This window comes from Triplophysa rosa, linkage group LG4 (genome assembly GCF_024868665.1).
Source record: "Triplophysa rosa linkage group LG4, Trosa_1v2, whole genome shotgun sequence".
Lineage (NCBI taxonomy): Eukaryota > Metazoa > Chordata > Actinopteri > Cypriniformes > Nemacheilidae > Triplophysa > Triplophysa rosa.
In genome coordinates, this window is record NC_079893.1 from 23,560,865 (window position 1) to 23,576,091 (window position 15,227).

Sequence of the window (15,227 nt, forward strand, 5' to 3'; positions counted from 1 at the left end):
GAAAATGATTTCAGAAGAAACAGAATGGAGAGCAATTCAACAATGCTGGCAACCCTGACACAGCAATAAACCACAGAACTGTAAAACAAACTATATACACATTTAGTACTTTGTCACTTAAAGGAAGATACAATGGTGTTTCAACTGGGATAAATTATACCTTTCCGAGGATTATATTACACAATTACATACGTAACATATGATACCATATCTTAAAAAAACACAGAATTGCTGTCATGTCGCAGGTAATCTGCGTAGTTACACATTGTTGAATTGCATTTTTCTAAGGATATGTTGAAATAAAGAAGTTATGAGGTCAGAATTTAATATTGAGAAATAGAAATGTGAGGTCGTGAGGAGTTAAGGTGACTCTTTGTCAACATTTAGAACTATCTATTCAGGTTTGATGGAGAGGTTTATGGAAGGCACGCTACTAGTCACCACCGAGAGGTAAGACGAGACATCTGTCGTACTAAACCTGAAACCTGTGCTTGTGTTTATTCTTGTGTATTCACATCATGAATCATCATTAAATATGTCTGAATGAGGGTGTTTGCCACATCAAACACTCTGTCTGGTACAGTATGTAGTTTATATTTAGTGTCAAAGCAGAGTTATCACATATTTAGTTCAGTCAGTTGTGGCTCCTGTTAGCGCCGTCATGTGATCCGCCAGAGATATGCAGTAAGGTTGGTTCATTTCGCTAGTGACCTCAAACTGGCTATAACAATTCTATCTTTTCTCTCAAAGGATAAACAGAAGTGGAAGGTAATGATTGTCAAGATCATGTCTGGCTAGTATTTCGAAAATACTTTCAGGTAAGAAAATGTAGAATGCATTATATGTAAAAGTCTCTTTTCAATAGTTCGTTAAAGTGCTTAAAGGGTATTAAATGTACATAGGAAGATGGTCATATTGCCAGGGTTTGGCTTACGAGGAGGAGCACAGCAATCCACAGCACTCAGAAATCACACACATCTTCAGGAGGGACCAGAGAGAGATGAGGATCACACATGCTAGTGTAGTTTGTTCACACAGGAGAGATACCTGATCGAGCCCGGCTGTCCTGGTAAGTTCCCTGCCGTCGGTCTGGGGAAGTAGGGAGGGGCATAGGAGACTGAGGAAGGAGCGAGCTGTTAGGGCTTGTGATGTCGCCTTCGGCAACAAATGTCAGGTCCGTGCCGCTCTCTTCTTCCTCCAGGGCCTGGACCCCTCCTTCGCTCCTCCAGTCTGTCATCCCGGACGAGCCCTCTTTTAGCGCGTGCGGGATCGGAGATAGTGACGAACTGAATGGTGATTGATTTTCGAGTGGCAAATTTTTATTGGGAGGCATTAGGGCTCGTCTAGGCGCTTTTGTCTCCACTGCTGAATCCAAGCTTTGCGATTGGTGGCTGGCATTGAGGGCGGAGCCATTCTCCCTGGATCGGGGCCGGTTCGAGTAGGATACGGGGGTGGAGCTGAAATTGTCGTTGTTTCCGTATGCTTCCGGGTCAAGGCGCAGGAAGTCTGGAAGGACGAGGTCGGATTTGTTCAGCAAGCCCCGCTGGTCGTCAGCTCTGTTGCTCTGTGCTTTGGATATGAGCTCGAAGAATTCTGGTTGGACAATACACACAATTTAAAACCGATTGTTCATTGAAAAGTGAAAAACAACAATTTACACATTACGGCAAGCATGAGATGGAAAGCAGTTGTGCAAGACGTCGGCAATAGAACTGTCAGTTTTAAGTGTGCTTGTGTTAGCATTAGCTACGTCGGCCAGTGTTGCTACAGAGGTTAGCGTAACATAAAGCCAAGAACAACTCCAGTGCTACGAACGAGAGCTTATTAAAGAAAGTGAAAGGGGAATAGATTTTTACCTTCAGCTTCATCTATATTAAGCTTTTTCTGTTTTCGTTTTTCCACCTGGGCCCTGGTTTTCACAGTCGAAGCCTTTCCTGCTGGTTTGTCCTCCCCCTGGGTAGCGACAATGAGAATGGGGCACATTAAGGGTGCGTGGATGATAAAAGCCTCTTCTACTAGGCTTTTCTTTTGGGGTGCAGGGCTATAACTACACAAGCCTCAAAGAGGCAGTGGATGGGCCTTCAGTTGCTATCACTAAAGTTACTGGACTACAATCCTATACAGCACAGCACACTCACTGCAGAAAACATGCCACCACAACACCACACTAGGGCTGCAACTACACGTCGACGTCGTCGATTACGTCGACTACTAAAATACGTGCATGAAATGTGTCGACGCTTCGTATTATTTACGTTTATCTGCTGTAATAGCAGTTTCTGTTCCCTGGCGTGTGTAAGTTAATCAGCAGAACAAGAGAAAGTATAATACACCCTACAAACAGCGATTGCGAGCCTCGGACGCAGTAAGTTAGTGAATGGACGGAGGAATTCCCCCTAACGTTACCCCCGGAATGGGATCATCACAGCATGGACACGCAATCACAAACGGACGGAGAGGGGCACGTAGATGTAGACTTTCATAATAAATTACTTTATTTTAACACTACGCTTTAATGATTTACATTAACGCTATTTTACTATAGTGTAAATTAGTGTATATTTTGCGTCCTCATACGAAATGACTCTTTTTAAACCTCTGATTTAACTGTAAACTGTTGGATTGATGCAACGCACTGTGTTAAACATGTAACATATCATCTCTTCTCGTTGTGTTCTTACTATTATTTACTTTGGGGAGCAAAATGATCCCCGGGACTTCAGAAGGAGTAGGTGCTTTAAGCGCATCATTGTGCGTCCGGGATGCGCATAACTGTAAATAACGAAGCGAATGCATTAAGCGCATTATTCTGAGTTCAGGGTGCACGGGCTCGCTTTAACGCCACTCTGCATCAGATGGTTCAGACGTATTAGACTTTTATACGGTGATAGTTTTGTACAATAAACCGAGACAGATAGTAGTATTTTTACTTTTACTCAATTACATTATGAGACTGAAAATAGAGTCGGATATTACTTGGAGGAAAAAAATACAGAGCATATATCATGCTCTAGTATTTCATAAACACATTTTTTAATGTTTTTACATTTACATTTAGTCATTTAGCAGACGCTTTTATCCAAAGCGACCTACAGATGAGGGAAACAATGGAAGCAATTGGAACAACATAAGGACAACAAAAAGCATAAATTCTGGTCTCATATAGAATACCACAATATATAAAGCTAAGTTTATTTATTATTTTTTTTAACCTTTAATACAGTACTTAAGTACATAAAAATCTGTCTTTTTTACTATTAAAATTAAAACTACTTAATTAAAAGAAGATAGTGATTTTAATGTAAACATGGATAAAAATGTTAAAACAACAATATTTATTTATAAGATGTAGTGGAGTAAAAAGTATGATATGCTTTATAATGTAAGAAAATACTAGAACGTATTGTTTATTTGCAAAATTTGCTTTAGGATTAATAAAGTAATCCAAAAAATCTTTATTAGATTAATAAAAAATTATAATCGTTAGTCGACTAATCGAAAAAAATAATCATTAGTTGCAGCCCTAACACCACACCCAAACATCGGTGAACACCCTCGCTCCGTGTTTTCACCATGTTGATCAACACAGCTATCAGTAACTAAAAAGAAGAAAGGGAGAAACCCTTGAACCAAGCAACTCCTGGCAGATGGGGTGTGCTATACTCTCACAACAGTGTGGTGTGTTGAAGGAAACAAAGTGGTAAGAGGCAGCTTTTTGTGATTCAAGAAAATGGGTTAGGTCATTCACAGGCCCAGAAAATGCACACATAAAGCCTTCAGACCAGAATATAGAATAGGGGAGTTAGCCATGCATAGAACCCCCATTCACAGGCCAATGATACAAAGATGGAAAAGGGGAGGGAGGTTTACGATTTCGGTCTTACTGTGGCAGACTGGCTTCGTGCAGACAAAGGTGGGCCGTGACTTTTAGATGAGACCAGCTTTTGTTTATCTGTTTAAAAGGGGAGAGAGATCATACATAAGAGATTTAGAAGGGGTGAGTAAATGACAGCGTTTTTATGAACTATTTAATAAACTTTTAGATTGTCAGTTACATACAACTTCTAATAACGCAGACATTTAGAGGACTTATTGTAATGCCATCTATTTATAACAAAAAAGGCCTTAAGGGGGAAAACTATTTCTAAAAACTTTAAACCTAGAAACAAATACTGTGCTACTGCTTTAAAGTGGTTGTAGTTGTTGAATCAAATCTGAAGTCATTCTGTATGTGTTTGCATCTTGCCTTTTCCAGGAATGTGGTCAGCTGCTTCCAGAACCACCCTCATTCCATCCAGATTAGATATAGGAAGCCCAAGATCAAGGGGTTCTTTCTCTCCGCTCTTTTGACACAAAACAACAACAAATTTAACATCCACTCCACCAACCAAGAAAACTCTAATGACATTTGAGATGGCAGATTTATCTTCTGTGGTACAATTTGATCCGTATTACATTATAAACATTATAATCCATCCTTCATTTTATGATTTATGCTACAAAACCAGTTTAACAGGCAAGATGATGGAAACTTTCTTCATGCACTCTGTAACCGGATTCCTTACCCAAAAACACATTGTCAGCATGTTCTTGGTCTTCAGTGCAGATTAAAATCATATTTTAGTTTGATAAAATCTCTATAAAACTTTTAAACCTCGCTGTCCTTCTGAAACCTTGTATGTCCAAATTTGCTGTTTTTCAGGAAATGGAAGAAACACTGTACTTTTTAAATGATTACATACTGTGTTGTCAAAGTTAAAGGACCCATTGGATGAAAGTCACATTTTGTCTGTGTTAAGTGCTATAATTGGGTCCCCGGTGCATCTAGAAACCCCAAAAATGTGAAAAACAAGATCCCAGTAACTTTGTTTTGGTAAGCCTTTCTCTGCAAGCATGTGAGAAATCGAGCCGTTCAGATTTCGCTCCTGATGTGACGTAGACGCAGGCTCTTATTATAATATTACCGCCCCTTAATCTACACAATTTCACCCACGGCGCTGCCGCCATTGTTGTTTTCACAAGCGACAGCGGTGTACGTGTGACGCCATGGCTAAAGTTCGTGGACAACATGCAATGTAGTCGCTGCACAAAGTCCTAACCTCAGAAGAGACAGGAGTGGATTTATTTTATTTTTAGTGGAAATCCCTCAGAAACCATAAGTAAAAACCTGCTTGTTTGCGCAAATCACTTCAAGCCTGAGTGCTTTATCAACCTGGGACAGTACAAGCAGGATTAGCTTCAAAGTTGTTCCTCAAGAGCAGTGGTCACCAACCCTGCTCCTAGATCGACCGTCCTGAAGATTTCTGTTTATGTTCGTGTGGCCAGCAGTCGACCGTGAGGTGGCTGCCGGCCTTTTATTTGCTGGATTATTGTTTATTTATTTTGATTAAAATTTTGTGAATGATCGCCGGTTCCCGCCTCCTTCCTTCCCTTCTATTGAACTTTATTACAGTATGTTAATACATTATGTGCGTTAATATGTTCAGCTGCGGCAAGCTGTTTGTTTTGCTAATGAACAGGGGCAAACACTGCGGTTAGTTTTGTTTTAAACGTCTCAAATCATTCGTCCTTAGGCTGAAAAATCTGTCACAGCATACTAGTTATGCTCTCACGTTGTGTGTGTAAGGTTATAACTTGTCAACGACAAGCATTAAAATCCACGTAATTCCGCTGAGATCTGGTGCGCATTCCTTGGATTTTAGGCAAGCATACACGCACATCGTGAGTGCTGTTTGCTGTGACGTATTTTTAGTCTCTGGTATGGAAGTAAAATAGAGACAAATGTGTTTGAAGCAAAAAGACGTGCTGAATAGCACTGATTGAAAAAAGATGCATTGTATTAACAGTGCTCGTATTTTAATGTTCTGCAATTCAACTTGGTTGCATATTTAAGCTGTGAATTTTTCAAATGGAAACATTTCACACACAGTTTCACTGTTTAAAAATTAAATAATCAAAATTCACCTTTTAAATTTCATTTAAAAAATTCAACTTGTTATAAAATACAAGCTTTAATATTCGACAGACAATTTTCAGTCCATATAATTTCTGTTTAAAAATTCGCTTCCACAAATTCAGTGGTTCAAATTCGACTTGAAATTCAAAGTTTCACATCCGGGAATCACAGGAGAAGCAATAGATTCCGCCAATGCATGATCTCTACCTGCTGCCTGACCGCTTCACCAGCAGGTGGTGCAAGTCGGTTCTGACGAAGACCAAAGCAAGAAATGCAGATACTTTTTATATGTTTGCAGCACAGTCCACTCATCTGCTCGATTAAGTGAATTTATTTGATCTCATAGATCTTATAAAGAGATCTTATCTCTTCTTATGCATCATGAACATCAGAAATTTTAGGTTTCCTTAGGCTTGAAGGAATTAAGTTATTTTTTACTTCAGCACATCGTGTTCACATAAATACTATGCATCATCAGCTTTTACAGGACATGTATTGTGTTTGAAGCGGTCAAATAACTGAGATCTCAATTAGGAGCTTATTGACAAATGCTCTGATTTTAACGTACTCTCCCATGTGCTTATGTTTATATGACGTAGCTGCAATCTCAATAAACATTCTTTTTATTTTCCTCGCATGATCTTGTTTTAATTTGAGACTCTCAGAAAATGCTGGATGTTGTGGAATTGTGGAAACGTTCGTTTGTTAATACGAGACAGAAAAACTGATATTTTAGCCAAGCGAACTTCTTGAGCAGGCCAGATAAAATAGACCAGATAAAAATAGACAGCACTTTCTTTAGAACCCGACTTGACCCGAAACGTCTTGTGCAGCCTGCAGCCAAGCAAGATACCTCACGGCGTTATGATCTATACAGCTGTAAGATGGTTTTTAAGTGCAAAGATAAAAACTTTTGTTGCATGCTGTGTGCGTTTCCCAATAATGTGCCACACACGAACATGCGAGTATGACTACACGCTAATTGCTTGAGTTGCTGTCTGTTCATTAAATGCTAAAATGTCAATCACTCACGGTATATTAACCTAATTATGTCTTATAAAGTTTGGCGTAACAAATATTTGTTGTTTACCTAACCATAAAATGTAATTAATTTGTGTCTTTCGGGGCGATTGGTAAAAGCACATTCATTATAAATGACCAGAGACCCGATGCCATATCGGACACGACCTGTGCCCAAGGCATATTTTGTCAACGTTTTAGACCCGAAGCCGCTGGGACACATGAGGACCTCTCTAACATACACCTCAATGCAAGTCAGTTTGCATGGCCGAGCAGTGAAAAATATATTTAATTACTGGTCAGAAAACAATACGAGTGCTCCATGGCATTATACACAACTATCTGTAGATGTTGCTGTTTGGCGCATTGTATTTCGTATACTTTTATATTAGGCTATAGCCTTTCTTTTTAATTAGCTTACCCAATACTATAACATATCAAAACGAAATTACGATTTGGTATAATAATTTTTAATCTATATGCTCACATAATAAGTCAACATATTGTTCAATTTATGCATTTTAAATGACAGAAATACACTGAAACCACGTTGGAGAAACACGTAATGTACGTGTCTAAAATGTATGTGTACAGTTCAGTTAAATGATCAAATTTACCCTCTTTAAACTTATGCTAAACATTTAGCTGAATATCCACAGCATGTATGGTGGCATGGTGGAACAAAAACGTTATAAGCTTGCAAGATTTGCTAAGTGCCTTTAGCCTACTCTGTCCCTTTAGCGTCCACGGACCACGCCATCACGGCCGGTGTACCGTGCTAAAACGCTTAATGTTGCTTAATCTTCAGACCAGATGACTAAAATTAGTATAGCCTACACCTTCTTAATAACTGTAGGCTACAGAAATGCGGAAGAGCCCTAAATATGAATGCAAAAAGCACAAAATGACACAATAAGAATTTTAGCATGTCCCGCCGTATTTCTCACATAATACCAGAACTAATAGGTATAGGTGTCTTTATTGTTGCAGTATTTCAGTTTGTTTTTTTATTCATTCGTTCATACAATAGGTTATAATTGGCTTTATTTTGTTTGCGTTCTGAGATTTCAGATGAAAAGTATAGGCATAATTATTTCCATTGATTAAGTGGTGTAGTTATTCGTTTAAGTTACATTTATATCCTACATTTACTAAATATTTTACAATTATATTTTTAAGAAAAGACTGTTATTTATATTGTAGATTATTTTACGTTCTGATGAAAAATTGTTCATGGCTTGTTCTTACATCTGTTTTCACTACTATTTCAGTTAGCCTACTACTGTTGTGTGTTTAAAATGTATAATTATTGCTATTTTTCCTATTTAGTTTTAAACCGAAATAAAATGTTTTATTTGAATTTAAATGTTAAGTTTATTGTGATGGTGTTATGTAACTAATGTAATGCTTTAAAATCTTGTTGTCTTGTTTTCTGGCATATTTAATCAGATACCATTGCATGTGTCATTCAAATAGCTTCATGCAATTAGCTTATTTTATTCAAACACAGTATGATTCAGTAATTCACTGTAACATATACAATTTTCTCATCCTCGAAACTCAAACCATTATTTGATGACTTAAGATCGTGCTTATCAAAAGCACGATTTTATGTTTGTATTTGGCGAGCTACAGAAATTATCTTTTGCGTGCATATGATACGCATGTGTTTTGCGTGCACTTTTTATGTACATACCGACTTAACCCACACCATCTTAACCAAGGGGGTAATCATATGCACGTAAAAAGTAATGAATGCGTATAAATAGCAAACCAAATACAAACATGAACTCTTACTATAGATAGGCAGTACTAGTAGATTGGGTAGGATATTTAAATAATTAAATTAATATTATAAATGTATGAATAGTCCACTGATTCCAGGCCACCTGGAATTGTCCCCGTGCTCCATGTCCGTTCCAGGGCTGATAGTTGTGAGCTAAGCTGCCAGTACAAGAAACAATATTTTTTTTCTTGATGATGCATAAGAGATCTATGAGATTAAATAAATTCACTTAATCGAGCAGATGAGTGGACTGTGCTGCAAACATATAAAAAGTATCTGCATTTCTTGCTTTGGTCTTCGTCAGAAGCGACTTGCACCACCTGCTGGTGAAGCGGTCAGGCAGCAGGTAGAGATCATGCATTGGCGGAATCGGCGCTTTATTGCTTCTCCTGGGATTCCCGGATGTGAAACTTTGAATTTCAAGTCGAATTTGAACCACTGAATTTGTGGAAGCGAATTTTTAAACCGAAATTATATGGACTGAAAATTGTCTGTCGAATATTAAAGCTTGTATTTTATAACAAGTTGAATTTTTTAAATGAAATTTAAAAGGTGAATTTTGATTATTTAATTTTTAATTGGTGAAACTGTGTGTGAAATGTTTCCACTTGAAAAATTCACATCTTAAATATGCAACCAGGTTGAATTGCGGAACCTTAAAATGCGAGCACTGTTAATACAATGCATCTTTTTTCAGTCAGTGCTATTCAGCACGTCTTTTTGCTTCAAACACATTTGTCTCTATTTTACTTCCATACTCCGGACGAATGATTTGAGACGTTTAAAACGAAACTAACCGCAGAGGAGTTCAGGAAACATAATTTAGCTAAACCATTGCCATGGCAGTACTACACATGTGTTGTGTTAACAAGCCAGACGGAAGGGGGGTGGGGTGCGGTGTAACTCATTATCATTTAAAGAGACATGCACCAAAACGGGTTAATGTGAGCATAGCTGTTTTTGACAAGGCAAAAAGGGTTTTGTTTACAGAGCCATTGAGTGTTTTTAAACAACATATGTTCCAGACATTCCATGAAGACCCTAATAAATCATATCAACTTGTTGAAAGTGCTCATTTAATGAAACCTTTAACAAGCACTTTTTAATACTTTTTATTGGTTAGATATTTGCAAAACCCACTGACAAACATAAAGGGTGACTAATAATAATGATTTATGGCAAAAAGGTTTAGGAAAGGACAGCAGCCATGTGTACAGTATGTTGGTAAAAATGACATTAACCAATAATTGAACAAAATGTTTTAAAAGTTGCTCTGATAAGAAAACATTTCTCAAGAATATAAATATAGTTTGACAGTATTGGCATTTTCTAACTTTAACGGGGAAGGACAAATCTATGAAACAATACTTCTGGATGTTACAACTGTATTGAAAAATAAGCAGATGTTTGACTCACTATCCTGGCCACCAGCTCTCCTAAGTTCAGGCCATATTTGGCCACCACTGGCCTCAGCACTTCTGTAACCGGCTTAGTGGGTTTCGCCTTCAGCCCCACAGAACGATTTATGGGCACTAGATCCAATCTATGACATAGAGACAGAATGAGAGAGGTTAAAGAGATATTTCTGTGCTATTTACTCATGCTCATGTTGTTACAAACCTGTATGACCTTCTATTTTCCATTGAACACAAAAAGGAGATGTTAGGCCGAATGTTAGTGACCTCAGTCTCTATTCACGTTCATTGTATGAAAAAGATGTTTGACTCACTATGTTCAGAACAACAGGGTAAGATTGACAAATGGTTGGATTGACAAAAAAAGAAAGAATGATCAAACAGATAGACAAAGATAAAACAGGTATGTACCGGAATAGCGTGCGTTTCTCCAGCCGCAGATCTCTGGAGCACAGGGTCATGCAGTCTTGGTCCAACACTAAAGGCTTTACACATGGACAAAACATGTTATTATAGTCCAATACAACACTGAAGTTTTAACCCGTCAACATCTGACCCATTAGTAGTCTTCTACTTCTTTTCTACTTTCCTATCCCCTCCCAAAAAAATAAAGGATATTTTTAGCTTCGTATACTGTGGTAGGCTAACAGAGACCAGTTTTACTGCACCCATGCATTGTTGTTCTTTTGTTGCACATATTATTTCTATTGTTTTCCCCTACTTTGTAAGTCGCTTTGGATAAAAGCATCTGCTAAATGACTAAAAGTAAATGATGCACTAATGCTCATCCTGAACTCCCACATACTGAAATTCACAAAGCAAAATTGACAATAGCTCAGTTAGTTTGATAAATATGACCAATGTATGCAACCCCTAACAGTGACTAGAACAGATATGTGTTACCTTTTCTCCACCTACTAAGAAGAGATCCACAGCAGCCAGATTAATGCCGAGCTTCTCGCACAATCCTAACAGCACCTCTCTAATGGAGACGCCGGGCCTGATGGGTACTGAGCAGCACGAGCCGTCCGGAAGGTTAATGTTACAGTGACGCGCTGAACGCTCGGGCAACAACATGGAATTTCGCGACACCTCACCCTGTCGGACAGAGGATCACAGTGAAACGATAAAGCAAAAGAACCAAAATACGAATGTTTTTAATAGGACATATGAGATTTGGTCATTGTGACAGCCATTACACAACTATTAAGTAAATAAATGCACAGGACTTATTGAATTTAGTTAAAGTGATTTTATTATACAAGGTGATATGAAAAACATTGGTAAATATACAGTTTATTGGTTGTTATGCAAAAACATCTGACAGGGAAATGCTGAGATTGACCAATCAGAATCAAGTAGTGCAGAGAGCATTGTGACAAATGCCTATAATTATGAATGCTCGAGAGTGAGATCAGCTGAGTGGTTCAGAGCCAGGCCCTGTTAACGCACCTCATGTTTTCCAGAACCAGAGGTGGCTAGCTCCAAACTCGCACCGGACGACAAAGAGCCCTGTGATTCCCTTCGGCCGTTACTACCTGTAAAGCCTGTGAACATAAAGCATTCATAAGCGACAAACTGAAAACTTCAAACCAAAACAAAAAGGAAATGCGTCTTAAATCAAATTACAGTATATTTTAACATAAAAGGGACTAACTCTTAAATATCAAGTTTATTATTGTTATAGTAAAGAATATTATGTAACCAAAAATGTACAAACAGTAAGAGAGCAATTTAATGAAAACATCTCATCCACTCACTGTAGTCTGCAAGATCCTTCTTCTTAGTTCCTTTTCCGAAACTTCTATTTCTGGACCAGGAGAAGAAAATGCTTTTCTTTTTATCGCCCTGTTCGTCTCTGCTGTCTTCATGCAGCAATCTGCTTGATTTACTCTTCTTGTCGTCCTGCACCTATAAACATCATGAATCATTTTCCATTCTAAAAAACAAAGTAGGTGCTACTGAGAGATCCGTTTTCATTTACGAACAGGCTGTTGCAGAATGTCAATGCATTAGAATGTGAAATGGAGCGAGAACAAGGTTTTAAGGACTCGGATTAGAAGCATAGCTGACTGTGTTAAATTAGATTTGGCTCCAGTCGCTAAGGTGTTGACTAATCTTACTGTTCCCCTGTTTTCTTTCTTCTTTAAAAGCTTCTGGGATAACTGTGCTAACACTTGACTATGTAAAGAGACGTATAACGCTGACAGTGACCTGAATCTCACACCTTTAGAACAACATGGTAATTGCGTTGAAGTGCATACTGTAGGCGTGTAAATGCATTGCCACGTGATGAATCATAATAGAGACTTTGAAGGACAATCTTAGCGAGACATTTTAGCCTAAAGTTGTTTTACTAATAATTAGGGCTGTCAAACGATTAATCACGATTAATCGCATCCAGAATAAAAGTCTGTGTTTACATAATGTATGTCTGTGTACTGTGCATATTAATTTAGTATTTATAAACACATACATGTACACAAACGTGTATATACTGTATTTAGAAAATGTTTAAATTTATTTATTTATATTTGCCAATCATTTAAATTATATGTAAATGTTTATTAATATTAACATTTTATTTTTTCTTAAATAAATGTGTCTGTTTTTATAAATACAAAATTAAAATGCACAGTACACAGACATAAATTATGTAAACCCAAACTTTTATTCTGGATGCGATTAATCGTTTGACAGCCCTACTAATAACATTAGTAATTGTTATTTCATTATACAATGCCTGGAAGATCAATTACAATCAAACCGTTTCAAAGTTCATAAATCTATTATTCATATAATATTCATACATATTCACATAATAATGAATGCTATTATGCTGTGTTAACAAACCCTCCTGGGAGATAATTAGACTAAAGAGTGTCTTTGATGCGTTTCAAAGATTGTTTGAGTTTGGGCTCATGTGTTTTAAAGGAAGCCACTGAGAGAACGAACTGCAAACGTAGGCTTGTCTTTCTAACGAAGGGCACCGGCGGGTGTTTGCTTGTTACCTTTTTTGGTGTCGAGAGGTTGGATCGGTCGGAGCTTGTGCTGTGTTTGGATGTCGGGCTGCTGGGGACCTGATAGGGATCTGGAAGAGGCCGTCCCTCCACCTCTGCCAGCATACATTCCTGATACAGGTAGGATTTTAGGAAGCGAGTGTAGCTATCAAATTTCATCAGGTTGAAGATCTGTTGAAGAAAGAAGGGTGAAATAACTGAGTAAAATCTGAGGAAGCATCACGCCTCCTGAATTTCCATGCTGGTCATGGGAGGTTTACACTGACTTTGTAATATAGCATGAATATGTTTACAGCAAATGTGGTGAGAACTCCAGAAAGATGAAAGGACAAAATGCAAAAAGGCTAAATAAAAGGAAAGTTATAAAACGGAGCTTTGTTTTCGTGGTTCACAGGAAGGTTTGTGTTATACTACCTTACTAGTCACTACAACATCTAAACCAACAAAATGTGACCATTTTCAAAATTCTGAGAATTTGCCAACTACAGAGATCTTTGATAAGGCCATGACAGCCAGACAGGAGCCTCGGGATGCTGCCGCTTTCTTTTTTGCCTGGAAGACATTGTAAAAAAACCATTTTCAGTCTCCATGCACAACGGCTGCCCTCAAATTTCCTCACGGTTATCATGGGGTTGGAGCGTTATGTTTACTATCTCATGACATGAAGTGCAGTGCTTGAAGCAACTTCAACAACTTTCCATCTAAAACCTTGCATTGTTACGACGGTAAATCTTCAAAAATAGGACATTTTATTATAACAAGCCATTTAGGACCGTGCAGTTTTGGAGAAAAGAAATCTGGATAAAATTACTCTACATTAATTGGTCGGGGAAATACAAAAGAGTATATTATAACAAAACAGGTCAAGGCAAGTCAATAGATTTTCCAGAATGTCAAAACCTGACGCCTACACAGTACATTGTACACCAATGCATTGGGAAATTCTGAAAGCTCTGTTAATACCGTGGTAAAGCTTTCTATTTAGAAGTGCAGTGTTGTGCCCCCAGGGTTTCATCTGACAGTTTCTCATTTTAATTTATACAATGTTCTCACCTGTAGTTGCTGTTCTTTAAACATGTCTGGCCTTGGAGCGTTGAGGATGTCATCTGCCAATTGTGCCTGACTGTCGATGTTGACAGGAGTGGTGGCCTTACTCGAGAGGAAGCTGTTGTAGATCTCTCTGGCCATCTGGGACAGCTGGGGGACAAAATTTATGACAGATGGTGAATGAAAAACATTTAGCATCTAGAATACGTTCAGCAGAACAACAGTAGCAATAATTCCATAAACAGAGTTTAAACCCATTAAATATGCTTTAAATCAACTTTTTAAACCACTCCAAATGATTAACCGTGATGACTGTACACCTGTTTCTTGTCTGTTTCGGGCACATGGCTGAAATATTCGCACGCTTGCCAAAACAAAATGTTCTCCTCGCTGAACTCCTTCTTCAGAAACTCCTGCAGGGTGAAGGACAATAAAACAGATTAAGTTGCTTATCTGCGAAACAGTCCAAAGAATGTTGTGAACACTCAAATGTACCAAAGCGAGCCAAAACTCTCAAGCAGATGTGTAAATGGATGACTTTGTATGATGCGACGCACCGAGAAATATCGCACACCGACAGGATCCTGCAGCAGGCGCTCGAAGCAGACGGCCCATGATGCAACACGCCGTTCGGTGTGGCGTCTATGGCACTGCACGCTGGGTAGGCTGGCATTGCTATTCAGACTGTTATCACTGCCGCAGCCCTTCAAGTCCACACTGTTCAGCTCTATGGCACAAACAATGAAATAACAATTTCAGTTTATAGTGTTCAAGCTTAAAACCAAACAATTTGTCAAATGGGGCAAGAAAAATAACCTTAAAGGGATAATTAACCCCAAACCTGTATATGACTATTTCTTCTGGAACAAAAAAGAAGATATTTAGAGAATTTTTTAAGCTGTTTTGTATCCATACAATGGAAGTCAATGGGGTCCAATGTTGTTTGGTTACCAACGTTCTTCAAAATATATATGGTTGTTTTT

General features: G+C 38.2%; 1 protein-coding gene across 2 annotated transcripts in view; it reads right to left on the minus strand.

Annotated features, from left to right (window-relative positions):
- Nucleotides 1-467: 467 nt before the first annotated feature.
- rgs12b (regulator of G protein signaling 12b) overlaps nucleotides 468-15,227 on the minus strand; it is a 49,427-nt gene continuing 34,667 nt past the window's right edge. The window contains exons 5-17 of one of the 2 annotated variants that reach the window (XM_057330596.1): nucleotides 14,802-14,971; nucleotides 14,565-14,657; nucleotides 14,251-14,394; nucleotides 13,189-13,368; nucleotides 11,938-12,088; nucleotides 11,630-11,724; nucleotides 11,081-11,275; nucleotides 10,589-10,662; nucleotides 10,179-10,305; nucleotides 4,247-4,343; nucleotides 3,885-3,952; nucleotides 1,857-1,953; nucleotides 468-1,593 (exon numbers count right to left, since the gene is read on the minus strand). In XM_057330596.1, coding sequence (XP_057186579.1) covers nucleotides 1,031-1,593; nucleotides 1,857-1,953; nucleotides 3,885-3,952; nucleotides 4,247-4,343; nucleotides 10,179-10,305; nucleotides 10,589-10,662; nucleotides 11,081-11,275; nucleotides 11,630-11,724; nucleotides 11,938-12,088; nucleotides 13,189-13,368; nucleotides 14,251-14,394; nucleotides 14,565-14,657; nucleotides 14,802-14,971 — 2,054 coding nt within the window. In that variant the 3' untranslated portion in view covers nucleotides 468-1,030. The remainder of the gene's footprint in view (nucleotides 1,594-1,856; nucleotides 1,954-3,884; nucleotides 3,953-4,246; nucleotides 4,344-10,178; nucleotides 10,306-10,588; nucleotides 10,663-11,080; nucleotides 11,276-11,629; nucleotides 11,725-11,937; nucleotides 12,089-13,188; nucleotides 13,369-14,250; nucleotides 14,395-14,564; nucleotides 14,658-14,801; nucleotides 14,972-15,227) is intronic. The other variant, XM_057330597.1, reaches the window with a different exon arrangement.